Consider the following 22654-nt stretch of genomic DNA (forward strand, 5'->3'; position numbering starts at 1 on the left):
GGTTCTAACCAGTTTTTGTCATATCCTCAATGGCTGTGTCATTCTTTTAATGGTTGTGCCCTGCCCTCTCCCCTCCTGTCTCAGCTGCAGTTTCTCAGCTCTGATGGAGACCCCCAGGCTTCCAGAGCTGACTGCTCAATGCCCTCTGCGAGGCCAGGCCTCAGGTCCTTCCTCCTGCAGAATGAACCCTGGAGCTGGGTCAATGGCAGAGGGGCTCTGGTTTTGCCTCTCTGCTAACTGGTGGCACCCCAGGACCCAACCTTAGCCCTGGCCACCTTAAGTGGGGGCTGTGTGGAGACAGACTGCAGGGTGGCAGGGTGGGGGCCAGGAGGGAGACAGAGCAGGATGGGGGCAGCCAAGGCAGGGAGGACTGATTGGATCTCTGATGTATTCTATAGACAGTGATGGATATTGGGTGAGAGGAAGAGAGGAATCCAGGGAGCCTGCAGGCACTGGGCTTCAACAACCAGGACGATGGAGTTGCCATCTTGGAGGTGGAGACCCTGCCAAGGAGTGGGTTTGCCAGGAGTTCTGTTTTGAAAGTGCAATTTTCCTGTGACTCTTAATTTTTGGCCTTTCCCAATCTTTTCACCACAGAACTTTCTTTTCCAGAGCATCTCTCAGGGATAGTCTTCCAATAAAGGCAAGTTCTGGGAAATGTCTAAGGGAGAAGAGGAATTGCATGCATGCTATTAGTTAAAACACAATAAAATAAAGTCATGAAAATTATCTTAAACCTTCCATAATCCTGTTGCTCTAACACAAAAAATTACTTTTATTCTCCAATTCATCTTCCAGATATGTTTTGCATAGTTTATTCATTCACTCCACAAATATTTGTAGCATTGAAAGAAGCCTGTTATACATAAACCTGCAGTTTTTAGTTATTTTAATTATCAACAGCATATAGACTTTTTAAGAATAATTTTTTAATTGAAGTATAGTCGATTTACAATGTTGTGTTAATTTCTGGTGAATTACAGCATAGTGATTCATTTTTACGTATGTATATTCCTTTTTATATTCTTTTTCATTATAGGCCTTTACAAGGTATTGAATATAGTTCCCTATGCTATACAGTAGGACCTTGCTGTTTATCTATCTTTTATTTAGTAGTTAATATCTACAAATCTACAAATAATTAATATTTTAATATTAATATTTTAATTATTAACAGCATATATGTTTTCATGCTTATTATCCAGTTTTTATCTTTGTAAATAATTGTCATTATTGCCTTCCCGCGGAGGGGAAGAATGGGGTGAAGGGCTAGAGGACACCCTGAGACTCCAAGAGAGGAGGGGCCAGGGTGGGGTTTGGGGGCCCGTGCGGACCCCCGCCGGCTAGGGCCGACTGGAGGATGTGCCCCGGAACGCGCGAGACTGGGAACCTGCAGACGCGGGCGTGCGGCGCCAGAAGGCAGACGGGGGGACGCCGTCCGCGGCCGGACCCGGAAGCAGGGCCTCCGTCAGCCGCTGTGAGCAGGAGGCGGAGCGGAGCCGGAGCCGGAGCCGGGACGCTGGTGAGCGGGAGCGGCGGGCGGCTCGGGAGGTGGGCCGGGCTGGGCCCTGCGTTCTCGCCACCTCCCCCGGGCTTGCGGCGGATTCGGGGACGCCGTGGGTAGCCCCTCCGCGCCGAGCCCCCGGCAGCGCCTTGAGGCGGGGTCCGTGTCGCAAGCGGGAGCTGAGGCTGTGGAGACCGCGCGGCGGTCCCGGCGGGGTCGGGGTTCCGGCAGGCTCCACCCGCCTTCCCCGGCCCGACTGAGGCGCCGGGGCGTGCTTTTATGAGGGGTCGGTGTAGACGAGGGGCGGCGGGAGGGCACCTCTGTGAACAAATTAGCTGGAATCCGGGGCAGTACTTTCTCACAGAGGCCTCGTCTTGCCTCTTTGTCGCTCGGCCTTTGAGAACAGGACGTGAGAATTCAGCCCCACGTGGGCTTGGTGGCCAGCGAGCCCTGGGGTCCCTAGAACCTTGGCAAAGGTCACCTGGCTCTAGTCTGAATTGCTCTCAACCTTACTTTACTCATTGTTTAAAAAGTTACAGCGCGGCCTTGTAGGGTTCTTGGCGAGATTAAATAAAGGAGCGTTTATAGCTGTAGCATGTCCGCAGAGGAGCTTAAGAAATGGTTGTTTCTTTCTCTGACTCCATAGGTGTTTGATGCGATACTAAGGTGGGAAATCTCAGGGGTCTAAATGCTGTGCGGACCACTGCTAAGCCTTCACGCCCAAGCGCCATCCACTTGTGCGTAAGACACTGACAGGAAAGGACTTTATCTACAGTATCTGCCAAGGACACATGCCATTGTGGTGTCCCTGGTGAGTTGGCAGGGTAATAATAGGCTAACCTCTACTCCCTTTGACTTTCAGCCCTCTTAATTACAGCTCTAATTTGGGGTGTTGGGTGTCGACAGACTCTTAGCACTTGCTCATCTTCCTTTCTGAAATAAGAGGACAGACTTCAGGCTCAGAGCTTTGGCAGACAACGAAATTGAACCTGATAGACCATGTAGGTCACTGGAAGGACTCTAGTTCTCATGATTGATTACAGGCCTTCAGCTCCAAAGAGGCTATAAAAATTTTCCTTTTTTATATATTAAAAAGCAAAAACTTAAAAAAATAATAATGTCGGTAAGGCAAAGGTGTTAAGATGGTATATAAATGAAGTTTGCAAACCATTGCTTTCAGCTTCTGTTCTTGCTGGCTTCCATTTTGAAATTGGAGATATGCCTTAATGGAAAAGTAGGGAGGCTCCAAGATTATCACAAAAAATTAATGTTAAGACTGCAGAATGGGGGAGTGTATAGCTCAGTGGTAGAATGCCTGCTTAGCATGCAAGAGGTCCTGGGTTCAACCCCCAGTACCTCCATTAAATAAATAAATAAACCTAATTGCCTCCCATCCCCAACCAAAATAAATAAATGAATAAATAAAAGACTCCTGAAATCTCTTAAGAGATGGAACCTGGTGCAGTTTAAAAAAAAAAAAAAAGTACCTGGCTTGAAGTAAGGTAGCATGTGTTTCAGCCCCAGCTTGGTAAATTTCCCAGCTTACCTTTGGAAAAATTGCTTTCCTTGGGTCTTAGTTTGTTCTTCCTTGAGATGGTTGTACCAGATTGTCACCAAGACTCCTTTCCCCAGGATTCCATGATTCCGTATCTGTAAAGGATGTGATTTTTTTTCCCTAATAAAGCAGTGGTACTCAGAACGTTACAAAGTACTCGTGCAATACTGGAGTATAAACTGTTAAAACAGAACACGTGTTTCTTTACAGCCAGAGCTGCTGGAGATGGGCCACATAGCAGGTACACAGTCTGACAGGTGGACAGGTGACCTGAAATTGGGACTGACGCTGCTGTACCTTTGTATGACTGACTGCCCAGTTGTACCTCTGGTCCTGGGTAAATGTGATCTCTTTAAAGATGCTAGGGCAAAATGTTTCTCTCTGAAGGGATCTGTACTGAAGAATGTGTTAATTATTTACTGGAGAAGTGTTCAGGATCCTTAGGTATGAAGGGGAGTAGTAGAGACTTGAAACTTTTAGAAACTTTGACCCCACGGAGAAAGGAACATTGAGAAGGGGAAATGTTTGCAATACTCATACTGATTTAAAGTCAGTTTTTAAATTTTGGACATCAGAGGCATGGAGAATACAGCTCAGTGGTAAAGCACATGCTTAGCATGCACGAGGTCCTGGGTTCAATCCAGTACTTCCAATTAAACAAACAAACAAATCTAATTACCTCCCCACCTCAAGAAAAATTTTTTTTCTAAATAACTTTTAGATATTGAAAAAAGTATTTTTATTATTAGTTTGCAAGCAGACTTGGGCTTTTATATAATCAAGAGTCATTCATTCAGGCAGTATCTGTTAATTGCCTATATTACTTGCCACTAGAGTAACATCCCTGTTCCCCTGGAGTTTACCTTCCGGGAACTGTGAGACAAAAACCAGATGAGTCAGTGGAGATGCTCTCCGGTACAGAGAGAAGTGCTGGAGGGATGCTCACAGAGGCCCACAGCATAAATGTGGGTGAGCTCTGGTCTCCCCGATGACCCTCCAGCTCCCGCTCAGGGCAGCTCAACACAGCACGCACACCCGAGGACACTGGCAGGATGCCTCCAGTGTGATGGCTGGCAGCTCTTATGCTGCAGAAGTGAGAAAATCTGAAGGATTTTAGGATTTTAGGGCAAAGGGATGGGAAAGCCCCTGCAAAGCACTCTCCCTTTGCTTCCATGTTCCCCGAGGCCTCTGGCTTCTGTGGGTTTGGGAGGGATGCGGGAGGTCTGTTCTGGGCCTCTGACTATCCCCTGGGACGGAGAGCGGAGGCTGCATAAGACCAGCTGTGGTTGCTCATTCATTCATTCATTCATTCAGCCAACACTTGCCCAGTGAGTGCTGGGTGTCCTAGATGAACTACACTCCATCCATGGAGGGGCACAGCAATGGTGGCAGGAGTGGTTTTTCCTGGGAGGGGCAGGGGGTGGAGGAGGTAGACCGAGGTGAGGCCTGAGGGCAGGAACAAGCAGGACACTCGGGGAGGGGGTACAGGGTGAATTCTACCAAACATTTCCAGGAGAGTTAACACCCATCCTTCTGAGACTATTCCAAAAAATTGCAGAGGAAGGAACACTTCTAAACTCATTGTATGAGGCCACCATCATCCTCATACCAAAACCAGAGGAAGATACCACAAAAAAAGAAAATTATAGGCCAATATCACTTATGAATATGGATTCAAAAACCCTCAACAAAATGCTATCAAATCGACTCCAACAACACATTAAAAGGGTCATACACCATAATCAAGTGAGTTTTATCCAGGGATGCAAGGATTTTTTTTTCAATATGTGATATACCATATTAATAAACTGAAGAATAAAAACCATATGATCATCTCAATAGATACAGAAAAAGCTTTTGATAAAATTTAACATCCATTTATGATAAAAACCCTCCAGAAAGTGGGCACAAAGAGAACAATAACCTCTGCATAATAAAGGCCATATATGAGAAACCCGCAGCTAACATCATACTTTATGGTGAAAAGCTGAAAGCGTTTCCTCTAAGATCAGGAACAAGACAAGGATGCCCATTCTCACCACTTTTATTCAACATAGTTTTGAAAGTCCTAGCCACAGCAATCAGAAAAAAATAAAAATAAAAGGAATCCAAATTGGAAAAGAAGAAATGAAATATCTGCAGATGACATGATACTATACGTAGAAAATCCTAAAGATGCTATCAGAAAACTACTAGAATTCATCAGTGAATTTGGTAAAGTTGCAGAATACAAAATTAGTATACAGAACTCAGTTGCATTTCTATACGTTAACAATGAAATAGCAGAAAAAGAAATTAAGGAAGCTATCCTATTTACCATCATATCAAAAAGAATAAAATACCTAGGAATAACCCTATCTAAGGAGGCAAAAGAGCTGTACTCTGAAAACTGTAAGAAACTGATGAAAGAAATTGAGGACAGCATAAACAGATGGAAAGATACACCATGGTCTTAGATTCGAAGAATCAATATTGTTAAAATGGCCATACTACCCAAGGCAGTATACAGATTCAACGCAATCCTTGTCAAATTACTCATGACACTTTTCACAGAACTGGAACAAAAGAATGTTAAAATTTGTATGGAAACGCAAAAGACCCCAAATAGCCAAAACAGTTTTGAGAAAGAACAGAGCTGGGAGACCTCATGCTCCCCAACTTCAGACTATACTACAAACCTACAGAAATTAAAACAGTATGATACTGGTACAAAAACAGACACATAGATCAATGGAACAGGATTGAAAGTCCAGAAATAAACCTATGTACTTATGGTCAATTAATCTATAACAAAGGAGGCAAGAGTATACAATGGAGAAAAGACTTCAATAAGTGGTGCTGGGAAAACTGGACAGCTATACATAGAAGAATGAAGTTAGAACATTCTCTAACACTATATACAAAAATAAACTTAAAGTGGATTAAAGACCTAAATGTAAGACCGGATACTATAAAACTCCTAGAGGAAAACATAGGCAGAATACTCTTTGACATAAATCATAACAATATTTTTTTAAAATCAGCTCCTAGAGTAATGGAAATATAAGCAAAAATAAACCAATGGGACCTAATTAAACTTAAAAGCTTATGCACAGCTAAGGATACCATCAACAAAATGAAAAGACAACGTACAGAATGGGAGAAAATATTTGCAAATGATGCAACTGACAAGGAACTAATTTCTAAAATATAGAAACAACTCATACAACTTAATATCAGAAAACAAGGAACCCTATCAAAAAAATGGACAGAAGACTTAAATAGACATCTCTCCAAAGAAGATAGACGGATGGCCAACAAACACATGAAAAAATGCTCAGCATCGCTAATTTTAGAGAAATTGCAAATCAAAATTACAATGAGGTGTCACCTCACACCAGTCAGAATGGCCATCATTTAAAAGTCCACGAACAATAAATACTGGAGAGGTTGTGGAGAAAAGGGAACCCTCCTACAATGTGGGTGGGAATGTAGTTTGGTGCATCCATTGTGGAAAACAGTATGGAGATACCTCAAAAGACTGAAAATAGACTTACCGTATGATCCAGCAATCCCACTCCTGGGCATATATCTAGAGGAAACTCTAATTCAAAAAGATACTTGCACCCCAATGTTCATAGCAACACTATTTACAATACCCAAGACATGAAACAACCTAAATGTCCATCAACAGATGACTAGACAAAGAAGTTGTAGTGTATTTATACAATGGAATACTGCTCAGTCATAAAAAATAATAAAATAATGCCATTTGCAGCAACATGGATGGACCTGGAGAGTGTCATTCTAAGTGAAGTAAGCCAGAAAGAGAAAGAAAAATACCATATAATATCACTCATATGTGGAATCTAAAAAGAAGACAAATAAACTTACTTATAAAACAGAAATGACTCACAGACATGGAGAACAAACTTATGGTTACCAGGGGGGAAAAGGGGTGGAGAGGGATGAATTGGGAGGTTGAGATTTGCAAATACTAACTAGTTTATGTAAAGTAGATCAACAAGTTTCTACTGTATAGCACAGGCAACTATGTTCAATATCTTGTACTGACCTGTAATGAAAAAGAATATGAAAACGAAAAAAAGTAGGAAAACAGCAACCCTCTTGAAAAAAAAATGGGCACAAATATGAGCAGGCAGTTCACAGGAAAGAATCCACCTGCCTTCCCTGAGAGGGAGAGCCCTTTAAAGGAGACTTAGCCCTTGAACCAGGCCTTCTGCATCCAGCTGCCTTCGGGCTCCAAGGAGCATTCCAGGCTAGCGGATGTATTTTTCCTTTAGGCGACAGTGTCCAATTTAATTGGCCGGAGGATGGCCTGCAAAATGAGAGGTGGGGCAGGCCAGGCTGAAAGGTGGACCAGACCCTGTCGGGAAGGCCTCATGAGCTCCACTTGGGGGTCAGGAGGAAATGGGTGCCCAGCCTGGGCCTGTGTTAGGTGAAGCACCCAGGGACCCTGATGCGCCACCAAGGTGGAGGTGCCACTCTCGGCCCCTAGGGGACACAGTGGCTCCAAGGGCAGGGGGCTAGGCCCAGAGGCCCTCACGTCTTCGTAGTGTGGATTCGGGGACAAAATCAGCCTGGGGTTGTGGGGCCACCTCAACCTCTCTTGAGTGAAGCCACATTCCCCAGGTCATCCCGGAGGCTCAGTTCCCTCAGGCAGTCATCTGCTGGGTGCCTTCAAGTCTCCCTGAGTTTTCTTTCTTGCCTAGGGTTTGTTTTGTGTAGAGAGGGAGTTGCCCGTTGGTGGTGTGGCTCCTGCAGGAGGCATGGCTATTTCCTGTGTGTCTTTCCTCCTTAGGAGGTGGTGCGGTGGCGGCAGGCAGCTGCATGGGGCAGCGTACGAGCTGGGTCACTGTCGTTGCCCTGAGCGTGCGTGAGGCCGGGGCCCCACAGCACTGACACACGATGAAGACCGTGCTCATGGTGGCAGAGAAGCCATCCTTGGCCCAGTCCATCGCCAAAATCCTCTCTCGAGGTAGGAGGGCAGCCCGGTCCTCTCACCAGCTTTGATCCATAAGCTGGTCGGTTCACTTGCAGGGCATTTCTTTCTTTTCCGAAGGGTGATCCCAGCCCACTGGAGTAGATTGTGTTCAGGCCAGCAGGCATGGACAGAGCTCTCGGCCACTTAGTCACTTGGTCACCATGGGGGGTGATTACTCAGCGTGAGCAGGCCGGGGCTCCCACACGGCAGGGAGGTGCACACAGGCCCCTGGACGAGCCCTGTCCCTGGCAGGGCTGTCGGTCACAGTCAACAGAAACCAGCCCTGCTAACTCATACAGAGAGAGTCTGCTGGAAGGAGGAAGACATGACCAGACCCTGCACGGCCTGATCTAATGAGGCCCTGCTGTGGGCACTGCTGTCCAGGACCCGGCAGCTGCAGCCATGCGCCTCATGTCACTGGAGGGACCCCAGGGTGCCTGCCCTCGCCCCACCCTGGCCCCTGGGTGATTGGGAGGAAGCTGCTTCCCTCCTGCCTCTGAATTCCCTCAGTAGGAAGAGTGTTTGGGTGCTGTGGACCCAGAGGCGTCTGGTGGCTGAGGGCGGAGGACACCCCAGGGCAGCAGGCTGAGAAGTCGTGGTCTGAGGGGGAAGGGAGCCCCCATAAGTGCCTGGTCCCCTGAGGCTGAGAAAGTTCAGCTGAGGGGGAGCCATCAGATCTCTCAGCACCCTCGGTGGCCTAAGGGAGGTCATCATTGACCACTGCAGGGAGGGGGACCCTGGCCTGCCCGGGGCTGTGTGGGGTGCAGCTTGCTGGAGTGGCCATTACCCTGCTTCTCCCCAGGGAGCATGTCCTCACGCAAAGGGCTGAACGGGACATGTTCGGTGCACGAGTACTCAGGGACCTTCGCTGGCCAGCCTGTCCGCTTCAAGATGACATCCGTCTGCGGTCATGTGATGACCCTGGATTTCCTGGGTGAGCCCCCCACCCGCCTGCCTACCTCCATTGCACAGTGCTGCCTGGGGTCCTGGTGGAGCTGGGGGAGGGCCCAGGACAGAGAGATTTGTCCAGAATCCATGAGTCCTGTGGCCAGCGGATTGAAGAGAGCTGACCTGGGGTCCCAGGCCATGTGCCCAGAACCAGGTTTCAGATCAGCACCCATGGGTCCCCGTCCAGTGGTGCCCCTCAGTCACTGTGTGCCCTGTGCCCCTTCCTGTGCAAACTGGAGGCACTGGTGCCCACCTCAGCAGGGGCCTGGCCCATTCAGGTGTTTGGGAGAGAGCTACTGCCCTGCCACACATGGCTTTTGTCCGGTGGGCATTTGGTGGTTGTTATTACAAGGCTGGGGCTAGGTGCAGGGCTGCATTTGCCGAGGGTCCGACATGGGCCATGACCCTAGCTCTGCTGGGGCTGGGCCTCTGTGTGTGTGAAGGGTTGTGAGGACAGTGCCATCACCTCTCAGGATTATTGAGGCCCGGGCGCAGCAGGGAGGTGGCAACGCTTAGCACAGGCCACCCACAGTGAAGCCTCGACAGTTCTTGCTGCTCTGTGACTCCCACCAAGTAGTATGGCCAGGCAGTTGGACCCCAAATTTACCACCAGCAGAAGCAGGTGGGGAGCCAGGACTTGAACTTGGCTATGTCTGACCGGTGAGGCCTGGAAGGAAGCCTCAAGGCTGGGCACGTGAGCCCCAAACCCCACATGGAGAAGTAGGGGGTGCCCCGGACATAGGGCAAAACGGGGCTGATGCTCCCGGGATCTGCTGAGCCCCTGTCGGGTGCCGGCCGACCACCAGGCTGGAAGAGGAGACAGGGTGTGCCCAGAGCCTGCGTGACTCCTGCACATGGCTGAGGTGTGGTGTGGGCTCACAGCTCAGGGCAAGGAAGGGCCTGCTCTGAGCAAGTGGTTCTCTGAGACTCTCTGTCCCCACCGTCCTCCTGGGTCCCAGTCCCTGTGAGGAGGAGGGTGGGGCAGAGGGGGCTGGGAGAAGCCGAGAAGAGTGTGACTCTGACGTCCCCTTGCCGCGTCTGTAGGAAGGTACAACAAGTGGGACAAGGTGGACCCCGCCGAGCTGTTCAGCCAGGCCCCGACCGAGAAGAAGGAGGCCAACCCCAAGCTGAACATGGTGAAGTTCCTGCAGGTGCGTCCTGGCCCCAGCGCCCCACTCGCCCCGACGTGCCCCGGGCCCACTCCTCCCCAACACCGTCAGCCCCCAGAGCAGGGCCTGCTCTTAAAGTAGAGCATTTGGTGGTGGTGGTTTCCTGATTTTAAAACAAATGCATACATGTGATGGAAACTTGGAAAATAGAGATAAGTAGAAAGAAGAAAAAGTTATTTATGGTCACACTACCCCAGGCAGCCACTGTTACGTTTAGTTCTTTCCTCTAAGCCTTTTTTTAATGCAGTTTTGGGGGTTAAGATCATATGGCACTTATAACATTTGTTGTCCAAAAAGCAGCAGTTGTGTACGAAATTCTTTCTTGAGAGCCTAAGGAAGCTGACTGTAGCCGGCTCCTCCGCCCCGCCTGGGCCTGCCCTGGGCTCCAGGCCTCCTGACTGGGCTCAGGGCTCCGGGGCTGGGCCGAGGCAGACGCGAGTCCCCGTGTGCTGTGCGCAGGTGGAGGGCAAAGGCTGTGACTACATTGTGCTGTGGCTGGACTGCGACAAGGAGGGGGAGAACATCTGCTTCGAGGTGAGGCCCGGGGCTGCGTGCCCGCCGCTGCCCTGCCCTCCCTGGGCCCACGCTGCCGCAGAGGCACCAGCCCTGCCGGGGCACCAGAGCCTCTCCCCTCGCTCTGGAGATTCTATAGACAGTTTGAGAGGCACAGGCTCCACTCAGGGTGAAGAGCTTCCCCTCACCTGCTGGTACATTGTGAGGGAGCAAGATTTCCCAGGTGGGGGCTGGAACAGGGCTGTCTCCAGGGGAGGGTGGTGCTGAGCGCAGTGGCCCCCCCTCCCATCTCAAGGCAGCGACCTTCCCACCTTCCACCAGTGCTGGCCGACAGCCTTTCACTCGCCTCCCTCTTCTCACCTCCCACCTGCTCCGTCCTCTTCTACCACCTCTGTCTCTGCCACCCCCAGGCAGCCCTCCCTCAGGAGAAGGTGGAGCTCCCTGCCTGCCTGCACAGGTACCCCAGGCCATGACTCCAGACAGGTCCCCTCCTGCCTCCGTCCCCTACTCTCACCCATGGCTTGGCGCCCTCAGGAAACCCATCAGGCCCTTCCGTCTCCCACAGGGCTGCTCCTCCCCAGGGACCTTTGCGTCTGGGGTGGAGAAGGGTGGCAGCTCACCGGCTTTCTCCCCTTGGAAACAGGCCACTTCCTCCCCGTAAAGAAGCTGCGTGGCCAGGCTCCAGCGGTGACTCCCCTCCCACTGCACGGCCTTCACTAATTCTTAGTGAGTCTGGGCTCCAGGACCCCAGGACCCCACTGTGCTCTAGGCCTGAGCCGCCCCAGCCCCCCGCTCCCGTCCACGGCCTTTCCTTCTTTTTTCTTCTCTGTCTTTCCTCCCATCTCTGAAAAGTCTCAAATCGACCCACCCCTCCTAAACTCCCTCCTCTAGAAGGAGGGGAAGTGGGTCCAAATTGGGGGGACTTGGAGGCTGAGTTCCCTTGCGTTCTTGGCAGAAATGCTTCTGGGTTTGGAGGTTGGTGGGGGTTGGGGGAGCAGCCATAGGGAGAGAGGGGGCAGCAAGAGGAGTGGGACTTGGAACATGTTTGTTGCCCAAAGGAAAGGAGTCCTGCGCGAGACAGACTTCTGGGAGGGGAGGTGATGGAGGCGGGTCTGGCGGGAGTGGGAGGAGCCAGGCGGCGCAGGTTAGGGCGGGGCAGAGCGGAGCCTTACAGCCGGGCGCCTCCCGCAGGTCCTGGACGCTGTGCTGCCGGTCATGAGTCGGGCCCATGGGGGCGAGAAGACGGTGTTCCGGGCCAGGTTCAGCTCCATCACCGACACAGACATCTGCAACGCTATGGCCCGCCTGGGCGAGCCCGACCACAACGAGGCGCTTTCAGTAGATGCGCGGCAGGAGCTGGACCTGCGCATCGGCTGCGCCTTCACCAGGTGCCCCTGCCCCCCGCCGGCCGCTGCCTCGACTGGTCCTAGTCTGTGCCCTGTCTAATCAGCAACGCGAGAGTGTCACCACTTTTAAATCCCTGTGAAAACTCCCTCTGTAGTTGACGCAGACCACAGGCAGAGGCCCCTGCTCCACAAGAAGAGTGGGCGGGTCTAGGGGGTGCTTGGAGTAAAATGGGAGGATCTCCTGCCCCAGTGCTCATAGCCTCTGCTCTCTCCTTCCTGCCCAGCGCTCAGCCTCTGCTCTCTCCTGTGGCTCTGTCAGCGCACACACGACTCCCTCTGGCCCTGTGCCCAGCAGGTCCTCTTACTGGGCCTTCTGAGCCCAGAGCATCTGCCTTGGGCCTCCCGCGCCCGCCAGCCAGCCCCTACCTGCCTCCCACCGGTGGCTCATGATGCTTGACTGAACGCGGGACTGAACCGTCTTCCTCTCTCCCGCTGCCCTGGCAGGTTCCAGACCAAGTACTTCCAGGGGAAATACGGCAACCTGGACAGCTCGCTTATCTCCTTCGGGCCATGCCAGACCCCCACGCTGGGCTTCTGCGTGGAGAGACATGACAGGATCCAGTCCTTCAAGCCCGAGACCTACTGGGTGCTGCAGGCCAAGGTTCGCCCCATTGTGTTCACGCTGGCTCCCTCTGGCTTGGGTGTGGATTCTGGGAGCCCCCATCCTCCTCGTCTTAGTCCCCAGGCCAAGGGCACATGTGTGGACAGCTGGCCCACCAGGCAGTGGTCGCAGGTGCCCAGGGAGGCCCCGGCCTTCATGGAGGCGGCAGGACAAGGCTGGGCCTGGGTGCGTTGAATCTCGATTAGAGGGAGTAATCTCAGCTTTGGCAGTGTGGGGTGCGGTCACGTGTTGGGGCCACAGCTGTGGCAGTCAGGCCCGAGGACTGGACTGAGGGCCCTGAGCCACTGACTTTTAGGGGGGAGGGTTTAGCTGAGTGGTAGAGCATGTGCCTTTTGCTCACAAGGTCCTGAGTTCAATCCCCAGTGCCTCCATCAAAATAAATATCTAATTACCTCCCCCAAAACAAAAAACAATGAAACAAAACAAGCAAACAAAAAGTCTTAGACCCCCTTCTCTGAATGACATGGAAGCTTCTCCTGAGATTTAAAGCATAATTCAGAGCTGCTCTGGTTGATGCGGGTCTGGGACCACACTTGGTGCTGTACTGGCTCAGTGGGTGTGCAGGGATCGCGTGAAAGGTGGGGGCTCCGATGCCCCTGAAGGACACATCAGCCTTGGCTTTGGGCTTGCCTCATGAATCCTGCCGCCTGGCCTCAGCAGGGGTCCTGGTGTCAGAGCAGCCTCCACCTGGAGTGGGGCTGGGTCTCAGCCTGTGTACCTGTGTGCCTGCACACCTGAACAGGTATGGTTGCGAGAGCTTTAGAGCCGGGACCGTTTTGCTCACAAAGACCAGCTCCATCTGTCTCAATTCTCCCCCAGCAGTGGCTCACCTGGACCTTTTCTCTCCCGGGTTGTCCTGTGTCCCTCATCCTGCAGGTGATCACTGATAAGGACAGATCTCTCCTTTTGGACTGGGACCGAGTGCGAGTGTTCGACCGGGAGATCGCCCAGATGTTTCTGAACATGACGAAGCTGGAGAAGGAAGCCCAGGTGGGCCTGCTCCAGCACAGCTGTCCACTTGCCTCTGGGAGGGGCAGCCCTGGGATGCCGCTGCTGACCTAGGCTCACGTGTTTCTGCCGCTTCCTAAAACAGACACCTTTAGAAAGAAGAACAATTACTCATGTGTGTGCTCCTACTGAGATATTTGTGCCTGGGCAGTAGCTTTAGTGCATCGCCTACCTGCTCTGACCAGGAGATGCAACCCGCCGCCAGCTACCCACCAGGCCCCTCCACACTCCCCTTGCCGCCACCCTGTGGGCATTGCTTCCTTGGAGCAGATTCCTCCCACAGGTCCTTTTCCTGCGATGCCTCCAGCTGACAGCCGGAGGGCCCTGTGTGCCTGCAGCTAGTGTGGGCAGCTCTGGGCCTCTGCTTTTGTGGCCTTTATGTGCTGCATTTCTTGCTCAGGGTTTCAAGAGTGGGAAGCCCATGCCGCGCGGCTGTTAGGATGAGGTTGGAGCTGGCGGCGTGGGGCGGGGCAGGTCCGAGACCGCTGCAGCTTACGCCCTGCCATTGTGTTGGCTACTGTGGTCAGTGAGGCACACCTGCCTCCTTCAGCCGCCTTCCCTGTCCTTCTTAAGCAGTCCTGGGTGCCCTGCTGGCCAGCTTGCAGGTGACTCAGGCTCCAGAACTTCTCCTAAAGCTGCCCCATGCTTCTCCCCTCGACGGCCACCATGCTCGAATCCCACCCCTTGTGACCCCAGCCTCCACTGCTGCACAGGCACCACCTGGCTTCCGCGTGAGCCCCACGTTTATCCAGGGTGCAGGGGACGTGGCCCTGGCCAGGTCTGTGTGGGGTTGGCAGGGGTGAGGCGTGGCAGTTGACAGGTTTAGATTGTTTTTGCCACAGACATCTCTTCTGACACCTATTCAGCCCAGAGGTTGAACCACAATTTTACTTAAAGTGCGTGCTGTTTACAAAACTTTCAAAATGGTTACCACATATAAAAGTTATGATATTTCACATGAAAGTTCCAATTTCCAGCTTCTCTTGACAAATTGGAAGGTGTAGCAACACTAGTGGGCGCAGCGAGGCACACGGCTGCCCTGCGAGGGGCCTGCTTCCCTTGGCCTCTGGGCCCTACCATCCCTGCGGCCTAGATGGCACTGGCTGCCGTTGGGCTTTCAGTCTGTGGCCCCTTTTCCTGACCCTTCCCAGTTCTTCCAGGTTTTCTGTTTCCCTAGAAAATTCTCTAGGAAAGAACTTCCTTCCTTTTGCCCTTCATGGGCCTGAACAAATTTCATTCAAGCCTTAAGACCTCTGTGAAGAGTGAATCGAAATAAACAAGTTTATACTGTACAGCACAGGGAAATAAATATATTCAAGATCTCATAGTAGCTCATGGTGAAAAAGAATAGGAAATTAATACATGTATGTTTGTGTATGACTGAAAAATTGTGCTGTACGCTGGAAATTGACACAACATTGTAAACTGAATATAAAGCAATTTTTTAAAAAATGAGTGAATCAGAGAAGCAGGGAAACCAAACAGAAGAGACCAGACCCTTGGCCACACGCCCTGATCCTCTTGTGTTCCTGCCCCTCTGAATCTGTTCTGTTTCCCAGGTGGAGGCCACAAGCAGGAAAGAGAAGGCCAAGCAGAGGCCCCTGGCCCTGAACACCGTGGAGATGCTACGTGTGGCCAGCTCTTCTCTGGGTAAGTGTGGACATCACTCCAAAGCCCCCGGGAGAATTCTTGGGGCAGGTGTGTGGCGACCTTGTTCAGCCCTGGTACCACGCCTGGGAATTCAGGACAGTGCCCACTCTCACCTGTGCTGGCACCCTTCCCACCCCTGCTCACCTGTGCCAGGACCCCCCACCCCTGCTCACCTATGCTGGCACCCCCACTATGCACCATCACCCGAGGCTTAGAGGGAGTCAGAACATCACGTGGATTTTATTTCTCTTAAATTCCAAAGCAGTAACAAGTGACAACAAACAGCAGGGAGGATTCCCTTTCATAGGACTGTTGGTTAACACTCAGCAGCGTATTTGAATTGTGGGGAAAACCAGACCATTTCATGTCACTAAGTGTCTGAGCAGCCACTGGGCCCTCATGTGTCCCTGGCTGGGTGCCACCCACTCCAAGGCGTTAAACAGTGGAGTTCCAGCTCCAGAACGAAAAATTGGTACAAATCCCAGCCAGGCCCCTTGCTTCCTTGTCCTGAAGCTTCAGTTTCCTCGTGAGAAAATGGGCGACCGCAGTCCCCTTCTCTCTAAGCTGTCTTAGGGTTCCCTGGTGTGAAACTGAGCATCCTAACAATAGCAGTTGTGACAAGGTGGCCACCAAGGGGGACAGGCAGCGCTGGCGTCCCTGGTGCAGGGAGAGGCCAGGTGTGGGCAGGGCACTGAGGCCCGTGTCTCCTGCTCAGGACAGTGTAACTGGTGTGACGTGGCCTCTCTGAGCCTCGTTTCCACAGTGGCAAGAAGGTTATGCTGAAAGGTTGGTCTCTCACAGCTGTCGGCCCCCAGGCACCAGTGACCCCTCTGCAGCCTCAGGAAACCGTAGGCAGTGTCCTGTCAGAGCAGCACCTCTGGGGACCTTCATGGGTCAGCGATGACATCGAGTACCTGCTAGCTAGGCCAGACTGTGGCTCAGGGAGGAACAGAGGGATGAGCCTCCATCAGTGGCCCTGGATTTGGAGGACAGAAACCCCTGAGGGCTCAGGACGGAGGGCATGTGCAGATTCCACTGTCTTAGCCAGACATCACAGAGCCCAGGGCTTAGGGTGGCTCCAGGCAGGGCATGAGACAGGTTTTCTGAAGGCCACATTTCAACATCTCGGGTGACACAGGCGTGCCTGTTGGAGGTGGGAAGCTTGGCCTTGGGGAAGGCTGTGTGGGCACAGTCCCCCAGCTGCTCAGAGCCACGCTCGCCTCCCAGGAGCTTGAGTGCCCAGGCCCGGGGCGGGCGTCTGCCATCCTGGCACTGGGGCCACTGGGCCTCTGTCTCCGCAGGCATGGGCCCGCAGCATGCCATGCAGACGGCCGAGCGCCTCTACACGCAGGGCTACATCAGCTACCCGCGGACCGAGACCACCCACTACCCCGAGAACTTCGACCTCAAGGGGCCTCTGCGGCAGCAGGCCAACCACCCCTACTGGGCCGACACGGTGAGGCTGGAGCCCCAGCCCACGGGCCTCGTCCTCGTGGGTGGGCAGCCGCACCTAAACTCAGCTCTGCCTCATGTCCCCCCTGCAGGTGAAGCGGTTGTTGGCGGAAGGCATCAACCGCCCACGGAAAGGCCACGATGCTGGCGACCACCCCCCCATCACCCCCATGAGATCCGCCACAGAGGCCGAATTAGGTATTGCGGCTCCTCCGACGTTCTCACCCTCACACTCCCCACACACATGCTCACGCCCTCACACAGACACATTCCTACACACGCGCACACACACACTCAGGCTTTGAGCTTCCAAGGAGGGTGGGGTGAGGGGCTTCGGGACATGGCACCTCTGGCCCTTATCAGGCCTCCTTGGCAGTGTGGGGTCCCCCTGCCCTGGCTGGGATGAAGGGGCCACCTGAAAGTTGTGCTCTGTCTCCATGGATGGGACAGGAGTGAAGTGGTGCCAGCAGGTGTGTGAAAGCAGGTGTGGGTGCTGCTGCAGGAGGTGGGGTGAGGTGGGTGGGCAGGCAGGTGGCCAGACAGATCGGTTGAGACCGGGCAGGGGACAGGCTCAACCATGGGGTGCCCTCACCTCCCTGCCACAAGGTGATGCTGGTGGCCCGCGTGCCAGGATGAGGCAGGGGAGCGAGGCTGCGGTGGAGACAGAAGCCCCAGTCTGAAGCGAAGGTGGCAGGTGGTTTGTGGGGCAGGCCAGGCCCTGGAGAGCAGATCCCCTGGGAGCAGGGGCAGGAGGTGGGAGCAGGTCCCTCCCGGTCTCAGGCTCTGGAGCAGGCCAGTGCTGGCATGCCGGGCTTCCTGGTGCCCCCGCCCGGCCGCTAACCAGCCGTGCCCGCCACAGGGGGCGAGGCCTGGCGGCTGTACGAGTACATCACCAGGCACTTCATCGCCACGGTCAGCCACGACTGCAGGTACCTGCAGAGCAGCGTCTCCTTCCGCATCGGGCCCGAGCGCTTCACCTGCACGGGCAAGACCGTCATCTCCCCAGGTGGGGTGCGGCCAGGCGGACGCCCCTCCCCGTCCACAGACGCTCGGGCACCTCGGGGGACCCAGGTGGGAAGCCCTGCTCTCAGGCCCTGAGCGGCGGCGCCCTGTCTCTGCAGGCTTCACAGAGATCATGCCCTGGCAGAGCATCCCCCTGGAGGAGAGCCTGCCCACCTGCCAGAGGGGTGACAGCCTCGCCGTGGGCGAGGTCAAGATGCTGGAGAAGCAGACAAGCCCCCCCGACTACCTGACGGAGGCCGAGCTCATCACGCTCATGGAGAAGCACGGCATCGGTGGGTCCAGCAGTGCCAGGGCAGCCAGCCGAGCCGGGGCTGGGGCCTCTGCCTGGGGCCCTGGCCACAGGACCACCACCCACCACCCCCGGGCCGAGTGCTGGCCCAGGGCGCAAGTGATTCACCTGCAAGGAAGACACAAAACTCAGATCAGAACCCACACAGGCGATAGGAAAACCAAGTTCTCACCAGACCATTTCCCTATGGGGGGTGTAGATGTGCCGGACAGGTGAGCTTGTGGGGACACTGATGCAAGCACCTCACAGGCAAGGGGGTCTCGCCCAGGCCCAGGGGCTGTGACCCCCGTCCTCATGCTTAGGGCCGGCCTCGTGCTGGGGCCTTCTCCCCAGGCAGCGCTCACTGTGAGGGGAACTGCTGACCAGGTCCCTCGCGGTGACAGGCTCTAGAGGGCCAGGGGACAACCGGGCCACGGTGCCCGGACCTCGGTGGGCTCCTCGGCCTCAGGAGCAATAAAGGCGTCACCTGGCAGCGCCGGGCAACCTTGACGTCTCTGGGGGAGGTGCACCCTGGAACTGGGATCCTGCCCGGGTTCTGATCACGAGGGACCCAGGAGCCAGAAAGTGGGCAAACCCAGGCGGGTTTCAGAGGGATGATTTGGCAGGGAGGCCCCTCCACGTTCCTGGGGTCTGGGCTCTGGTTCTGGAAGGGGTTTTGCCACAGGATCAAGGCAGGGAGGGCCAAGCAGATCGCATTTACCAGGTGTGAGAGGCAGGCAGACGAGCTCTGTGACCTTGGCCATGTTCCTTAACCTCACAGAGCCTCTGGGAGCATGGACCCTGGGTTCACAAGAAAGGTCTGAGGTGTGGCATCCGGGGCCCCAAAGCAGGTGGGGTGAAGGGGGAGCCCAGGGCAACGGGGCCTTGCTGTGCTCACAGGGACGGACGCCAGCATCCCTGTGCACATCAACAACATCTGCCAGCGCAACTACGTGGTGGTGGAGAGCGGCCGGCGGCTCCGGCCCACCAACCTGGGCATCGTGCTAGTGCACGGCTACTACAAGATCGGTGAGCCCTGCCACCGCCCCTCCCAGGACCTGCCTCAGCAGGGCTGGCCCCTTGGTGTCGGGGCTCAGCGGTGTTCCCCACCCCGCAGATGCAGAGCTGGTGCTCCCCACCATCCGCAGTGCAGTTGAGAAGCAGCTGAACCTGATCGCTCAGGGTAGGGCCGACTACCGCCAGGTCCTGGGCCACACCCTGGACGTCTTCAAGAGGAAGTTCCACTACTTTGTGGACTCCATCGCCGGTAAGGAGGCTGGAGTCAGGGCTACCACCTCTGGCAGTGAGACCAGCTCCCAGATCCGGGCTGTGGGCTCCAGGCGTCCATTGGGAGGACAGGCCAATGCCGGGGTTACAGAGCAGTTGGTAACAGCACATGCAGGGCAAACGGCTCATCTGACAAACGGGGCTGCTGCTCACTGTTCAGTTGCTGATGTGGAAACTCCACCCTCGGGGCCAGAGACCAGTTCACTCTCAGACCCTTGGCCCCATGCCGTGGCTCCCCCAACCCCCCCAGTACCCTGGCCACTGGTGGGGAGGTGGGCGCCCGAGGCTGAGGTGTGACTCTACGCCACTGGCTTTCAGGCATGGATGAGTTGATGGAGGTGTCCTTCTCGCCTCTGGCGGCCACAGGCAAGCCCCTCTCCCGCTGTGGGAAGTGCCACCGGTTCATGAAGTACATCCAGGTAGGTGGGCTGAGGGGCTGTGACACCCAGGGACAGGTGTGTACAGACAGGGCCGCTCTCGTCACCTCTGTAGGCCTCGCCCCAGTTGCATCACACCAAGTGACTGACCAGCTTTGGTGGCCCTGCCAGCAAACTCCCACCATTACCCCCAGATCCCAGCAGCATGTAAGCTGTTGGGCCGCCTTTTTCTGAACAACACAGTCCTTGCTGTCACAGATACTAACACGTGTGCAGGGATTTGAGAACTTTCTGCGTGTGGAGCAAGTGTCCTGAGACTCAGTGGCCAGGGGTCCACACCCGAGAGGCCATGACAGTGCTGGGTATCGCGTGTTCCCTGCTGTGCGTGCCGTGTTACACGCCGCGTGTTATGTGTCATGCACAGGTGTTACACGGTAGATGCTGGCTGCAGCCACCACGTGCTATGTGCTTGTGTCACGGGTCTTGTGGCACGTGTCACATTGTCCTCTGGGGTATGACGTGTCACACGTCACGTCCTGAATCGGGAGAACCATGGTGGGCAGGGTGGGTGGCCCCAGCAGCTGCATGCCCCCCTCACAGGCCAAGCCGAGCCGCCTGCACTGCGCACACTGTGACGAGACCTACAGCCTCCCCCAGAACGGCACCATCAAGCTGTACAAGGAGCTCCGCTGCCCGCTGGATGACTTCGAGCTGGCTCTGTGGTCGTCAGGCTCGCGGGGCAAGAGCTACCCGCTGTGCCCCTATTGCTCCAACCACCCGCCCTTCCGGGACATGAAGAAAGGTGAGCCGGCAGCCTGTCCATCCCCTGAGCTTCTGCGTCACTCTGGGCTCTGAGGCGCCCCTGCCCTCCCCGTGCGCCCTGGGGCAGGGACACCAGGTGTATGTGCTCAAGGGCCCACTGCCCTGGTCACAGTTGGATGGTTGACTGTGGTCGGCTCACTCACGACCTGGGCAGTGGGCGTGCTGGGCCCATCTGGGGCTGGGGTGAGTGCGAGGGTGCCCCACCCAGCCTTCGGTCACCAGCACTCTCAGTGATACCCATCCCTGTCCTCCCGCAGCTTCTAGGGCAACTGATAGCCCCTCGTAGGCCACGGTGAAGCTGGAGGCCGCTAGGAAGGCCTTCTGGAAACGCCATTATAGCCCCCCGGGTAGGGGGACCTCAGAGGTTGAGGAGGTTTTGGAGAAGCAGGGCCCAGGGTCTTGGTGCGCAGGGCAGGTGGGGCACATTCTGCTGGGACGAGGTCGGGGTGGGCAGGCAAGTGTGCATCACAGCTGCCCCCCTCCCCCGCCAGGTACGGGCTGCAATGAGTGCACACACCCCACCTGCCAGCACTCGCTGAGCATGCTGGGCATCGGCCAGTGCGTGGAGTGCGAGAGCGGCGTGCTGGTGCTTGACCCAACCTCTGGCCCCAAGTGGCGGGTGGCCTGCAACAGGTGCAACGTGGTGGCACACTGCTTTGAGAACGCCCACCGCGTGCGCGTGTCCGCCGACACCTGCGGCGCCTGCGAGGCTGCCCTGCTGGACGTGGACTTCAACAAGGCCAAGTCCCCGCTGCCGGGCGACAGCACGCAGCACACGGGCTGCGTCTTCTGCGACCCCATCTTCCAGGAGCTGGTGGAGCTGAAGCACGCAGCCTCCTGCCACCCCATGCACCGTGGGCCTGGGAGGAGGCAGGGCCGGGGCCGGGGCCGGGGCCGGAGGCCGGCGGGAAGGCCCGGTGCCAGGCGGCCCAAGGACAAGATGTCAGCCCTGGCTGCCTACTTCGTGTGATGGCCCAGCCTGGACTCCACACCGTGTCCTTGGAAATCATTAAACATATTCTGTTTTCTCCAGAGCCAGCAGCTCGAGGCCTTTCTGCTGTCAGAGGGTCATGCCCGTCCCTGTTGGCCCTCCAGCCCTTCCCTCGCCTCTCCCTGCATTCTGCACACACCTCCTGAGTGTTCTCCCTGCTGGTGTCCTGCAGAAAAGGCCGGGGAGCTTCTACCTGGACATTGGCCCTCACTCCCACCCCTTGCCCCCCACCTGGCGTCTCTGAGCAGGTCTGACCTCATGGCTCTGGGGCCTGTCCCATTCTTATTGTCAAACAGCCATCCTCTCAGACAGGCGGGTGGGAGCCTCAGGCACCCACGATCTCACTCACGTGCCACACCACCCTGGGGGCCGCTGCCACCTGCCCCTCCCCAGCCTCCTCCCCATGCCTACCTGCCCGAGGGGCACCGCATAGGGCAGCACACATTTACTGCGCTGGGACTCCACCCCTGCCCAGGCTCTGACGAGAGGAAGAAATGCCAGAAACATGTTGCCCACAGGCTCCCCATCTTGGGAGTGGAATCACAGCTGATACTGGAGCCTGGCACTCGGCTGGCTGGGCTGGATGATGTGGGGAGGCTGCTTCCATGAGGGTGGAGCCGGGAGCTGAGACTGGAAGGAATGTAGCAGGAGGGCTTGACAAGACGCTGCAGGGCAGAAGTAATCCTTGGCCCAGCGCCTGCCCACGAGGGGCCAGCTGGCCAAGCAGCAGCGCCTCGCTCCAGTGGCCAGCTCTTGGCTGCCAGCCTTGAATGCAATTGGCACTCCAGAGAGTCTAGTGTGGGCTGCAGTTGAGGGGACTTAAAGTTTATCAGCATTCATGGGCTTTACAGTCCTGCCCTGTGACTGCCTCACCTCACTGTGGTTCTCAGACTTCACCCTCCGCTCCTTCTGATGTAGATGGTCCCAGGCACGCTTTGAGAAACGCTGGGGCAGGGTCTCACAACAGCCCTCGGAACTGGATTGGGTGCTACTGTCCCCATTTTTCGTTAAGGAAACTGGGCACAGGGGAGCTAAGAAACATTTTCAAGGTCACAGTTTCTAAGAAGTGGCCTTA

General features: G+C 55.1%; 1 protein-coding gene across 3 annotated transcripts; it reads left to right on the forward strand.

Annotated features, from left to right (window-relative positions):
* The first annotated feature begins 1367 nt into the window (after positions 1-1367).
* Positions 1368-21622, forward strand: TOP3B (DNA topoisomerase III beta). Of its 3 annotated transcripts, XM_074356304.1 has the most exons (19): positions 1378-1522; positions 2151-2315; positions 7861-8037; positions 8846-8977; positions 10036-10142; positions 10620-10694; positions 11865-12061; positions 12524-12680; positions 13578-13691; positions 15269-15359; positions 16661-16815; positions 16904-17009; positions 17671-17817; positions 17933-18106; positions 19003-19131; positions 19220-19369; positions 19708-19808; positions 20367-20568; positions 21080-21622. In XM_074356304.1, the coding sequence occupies exons 3-19, from the start codon at positions 7968-7970 to the stop codon at positions 21556-21558; spliced, it is 2586 nt and encodes an 861-aa protein (XP_074212405.1). In that variant the 5' UTR covers positions 1378-1522; positions 2151-2315; positions 7861-7967; the 3' UTR covers positions 21559-21622. The 3 variants fall into 3 exon arrangements, with proteins under 3 accessions (XP_074212404.1, XP_074212405.1, XP_074212406.1); XM_074356303.1 differs by lacking the exon at positions 2151-2315 and having other exon boundaries at positions 1368-1522; XM_074356305.1 differs by lacking the exons at positions 1378-1522; positions 2151-2315; positions 7861-8037; positions 8846-8977; positions 10036-10142 and adding an exon at positions 11317-11399 and having other exon boundaries at positions 10639-10694.
* The last annotated feature ends 1032 nt before the right edge of the window (positions 21623-22654 follow it).

The sequence above is a fragment of the Camelus bactrianus genome, chromosome 32 (genome assembly GCF_048773025.1).
Source record: "Camelus bactrianus isolate YW-2024 breed Bactrian camel chromosome 32, ASM4877302v1, whole genome shotgun sequence".
Lineage (NCBI taxonomy): Eukaryota > Metazoa > Chordata > Mammalia > Artiodactyla > Camelidae > Camelus > Camelus bactrianus.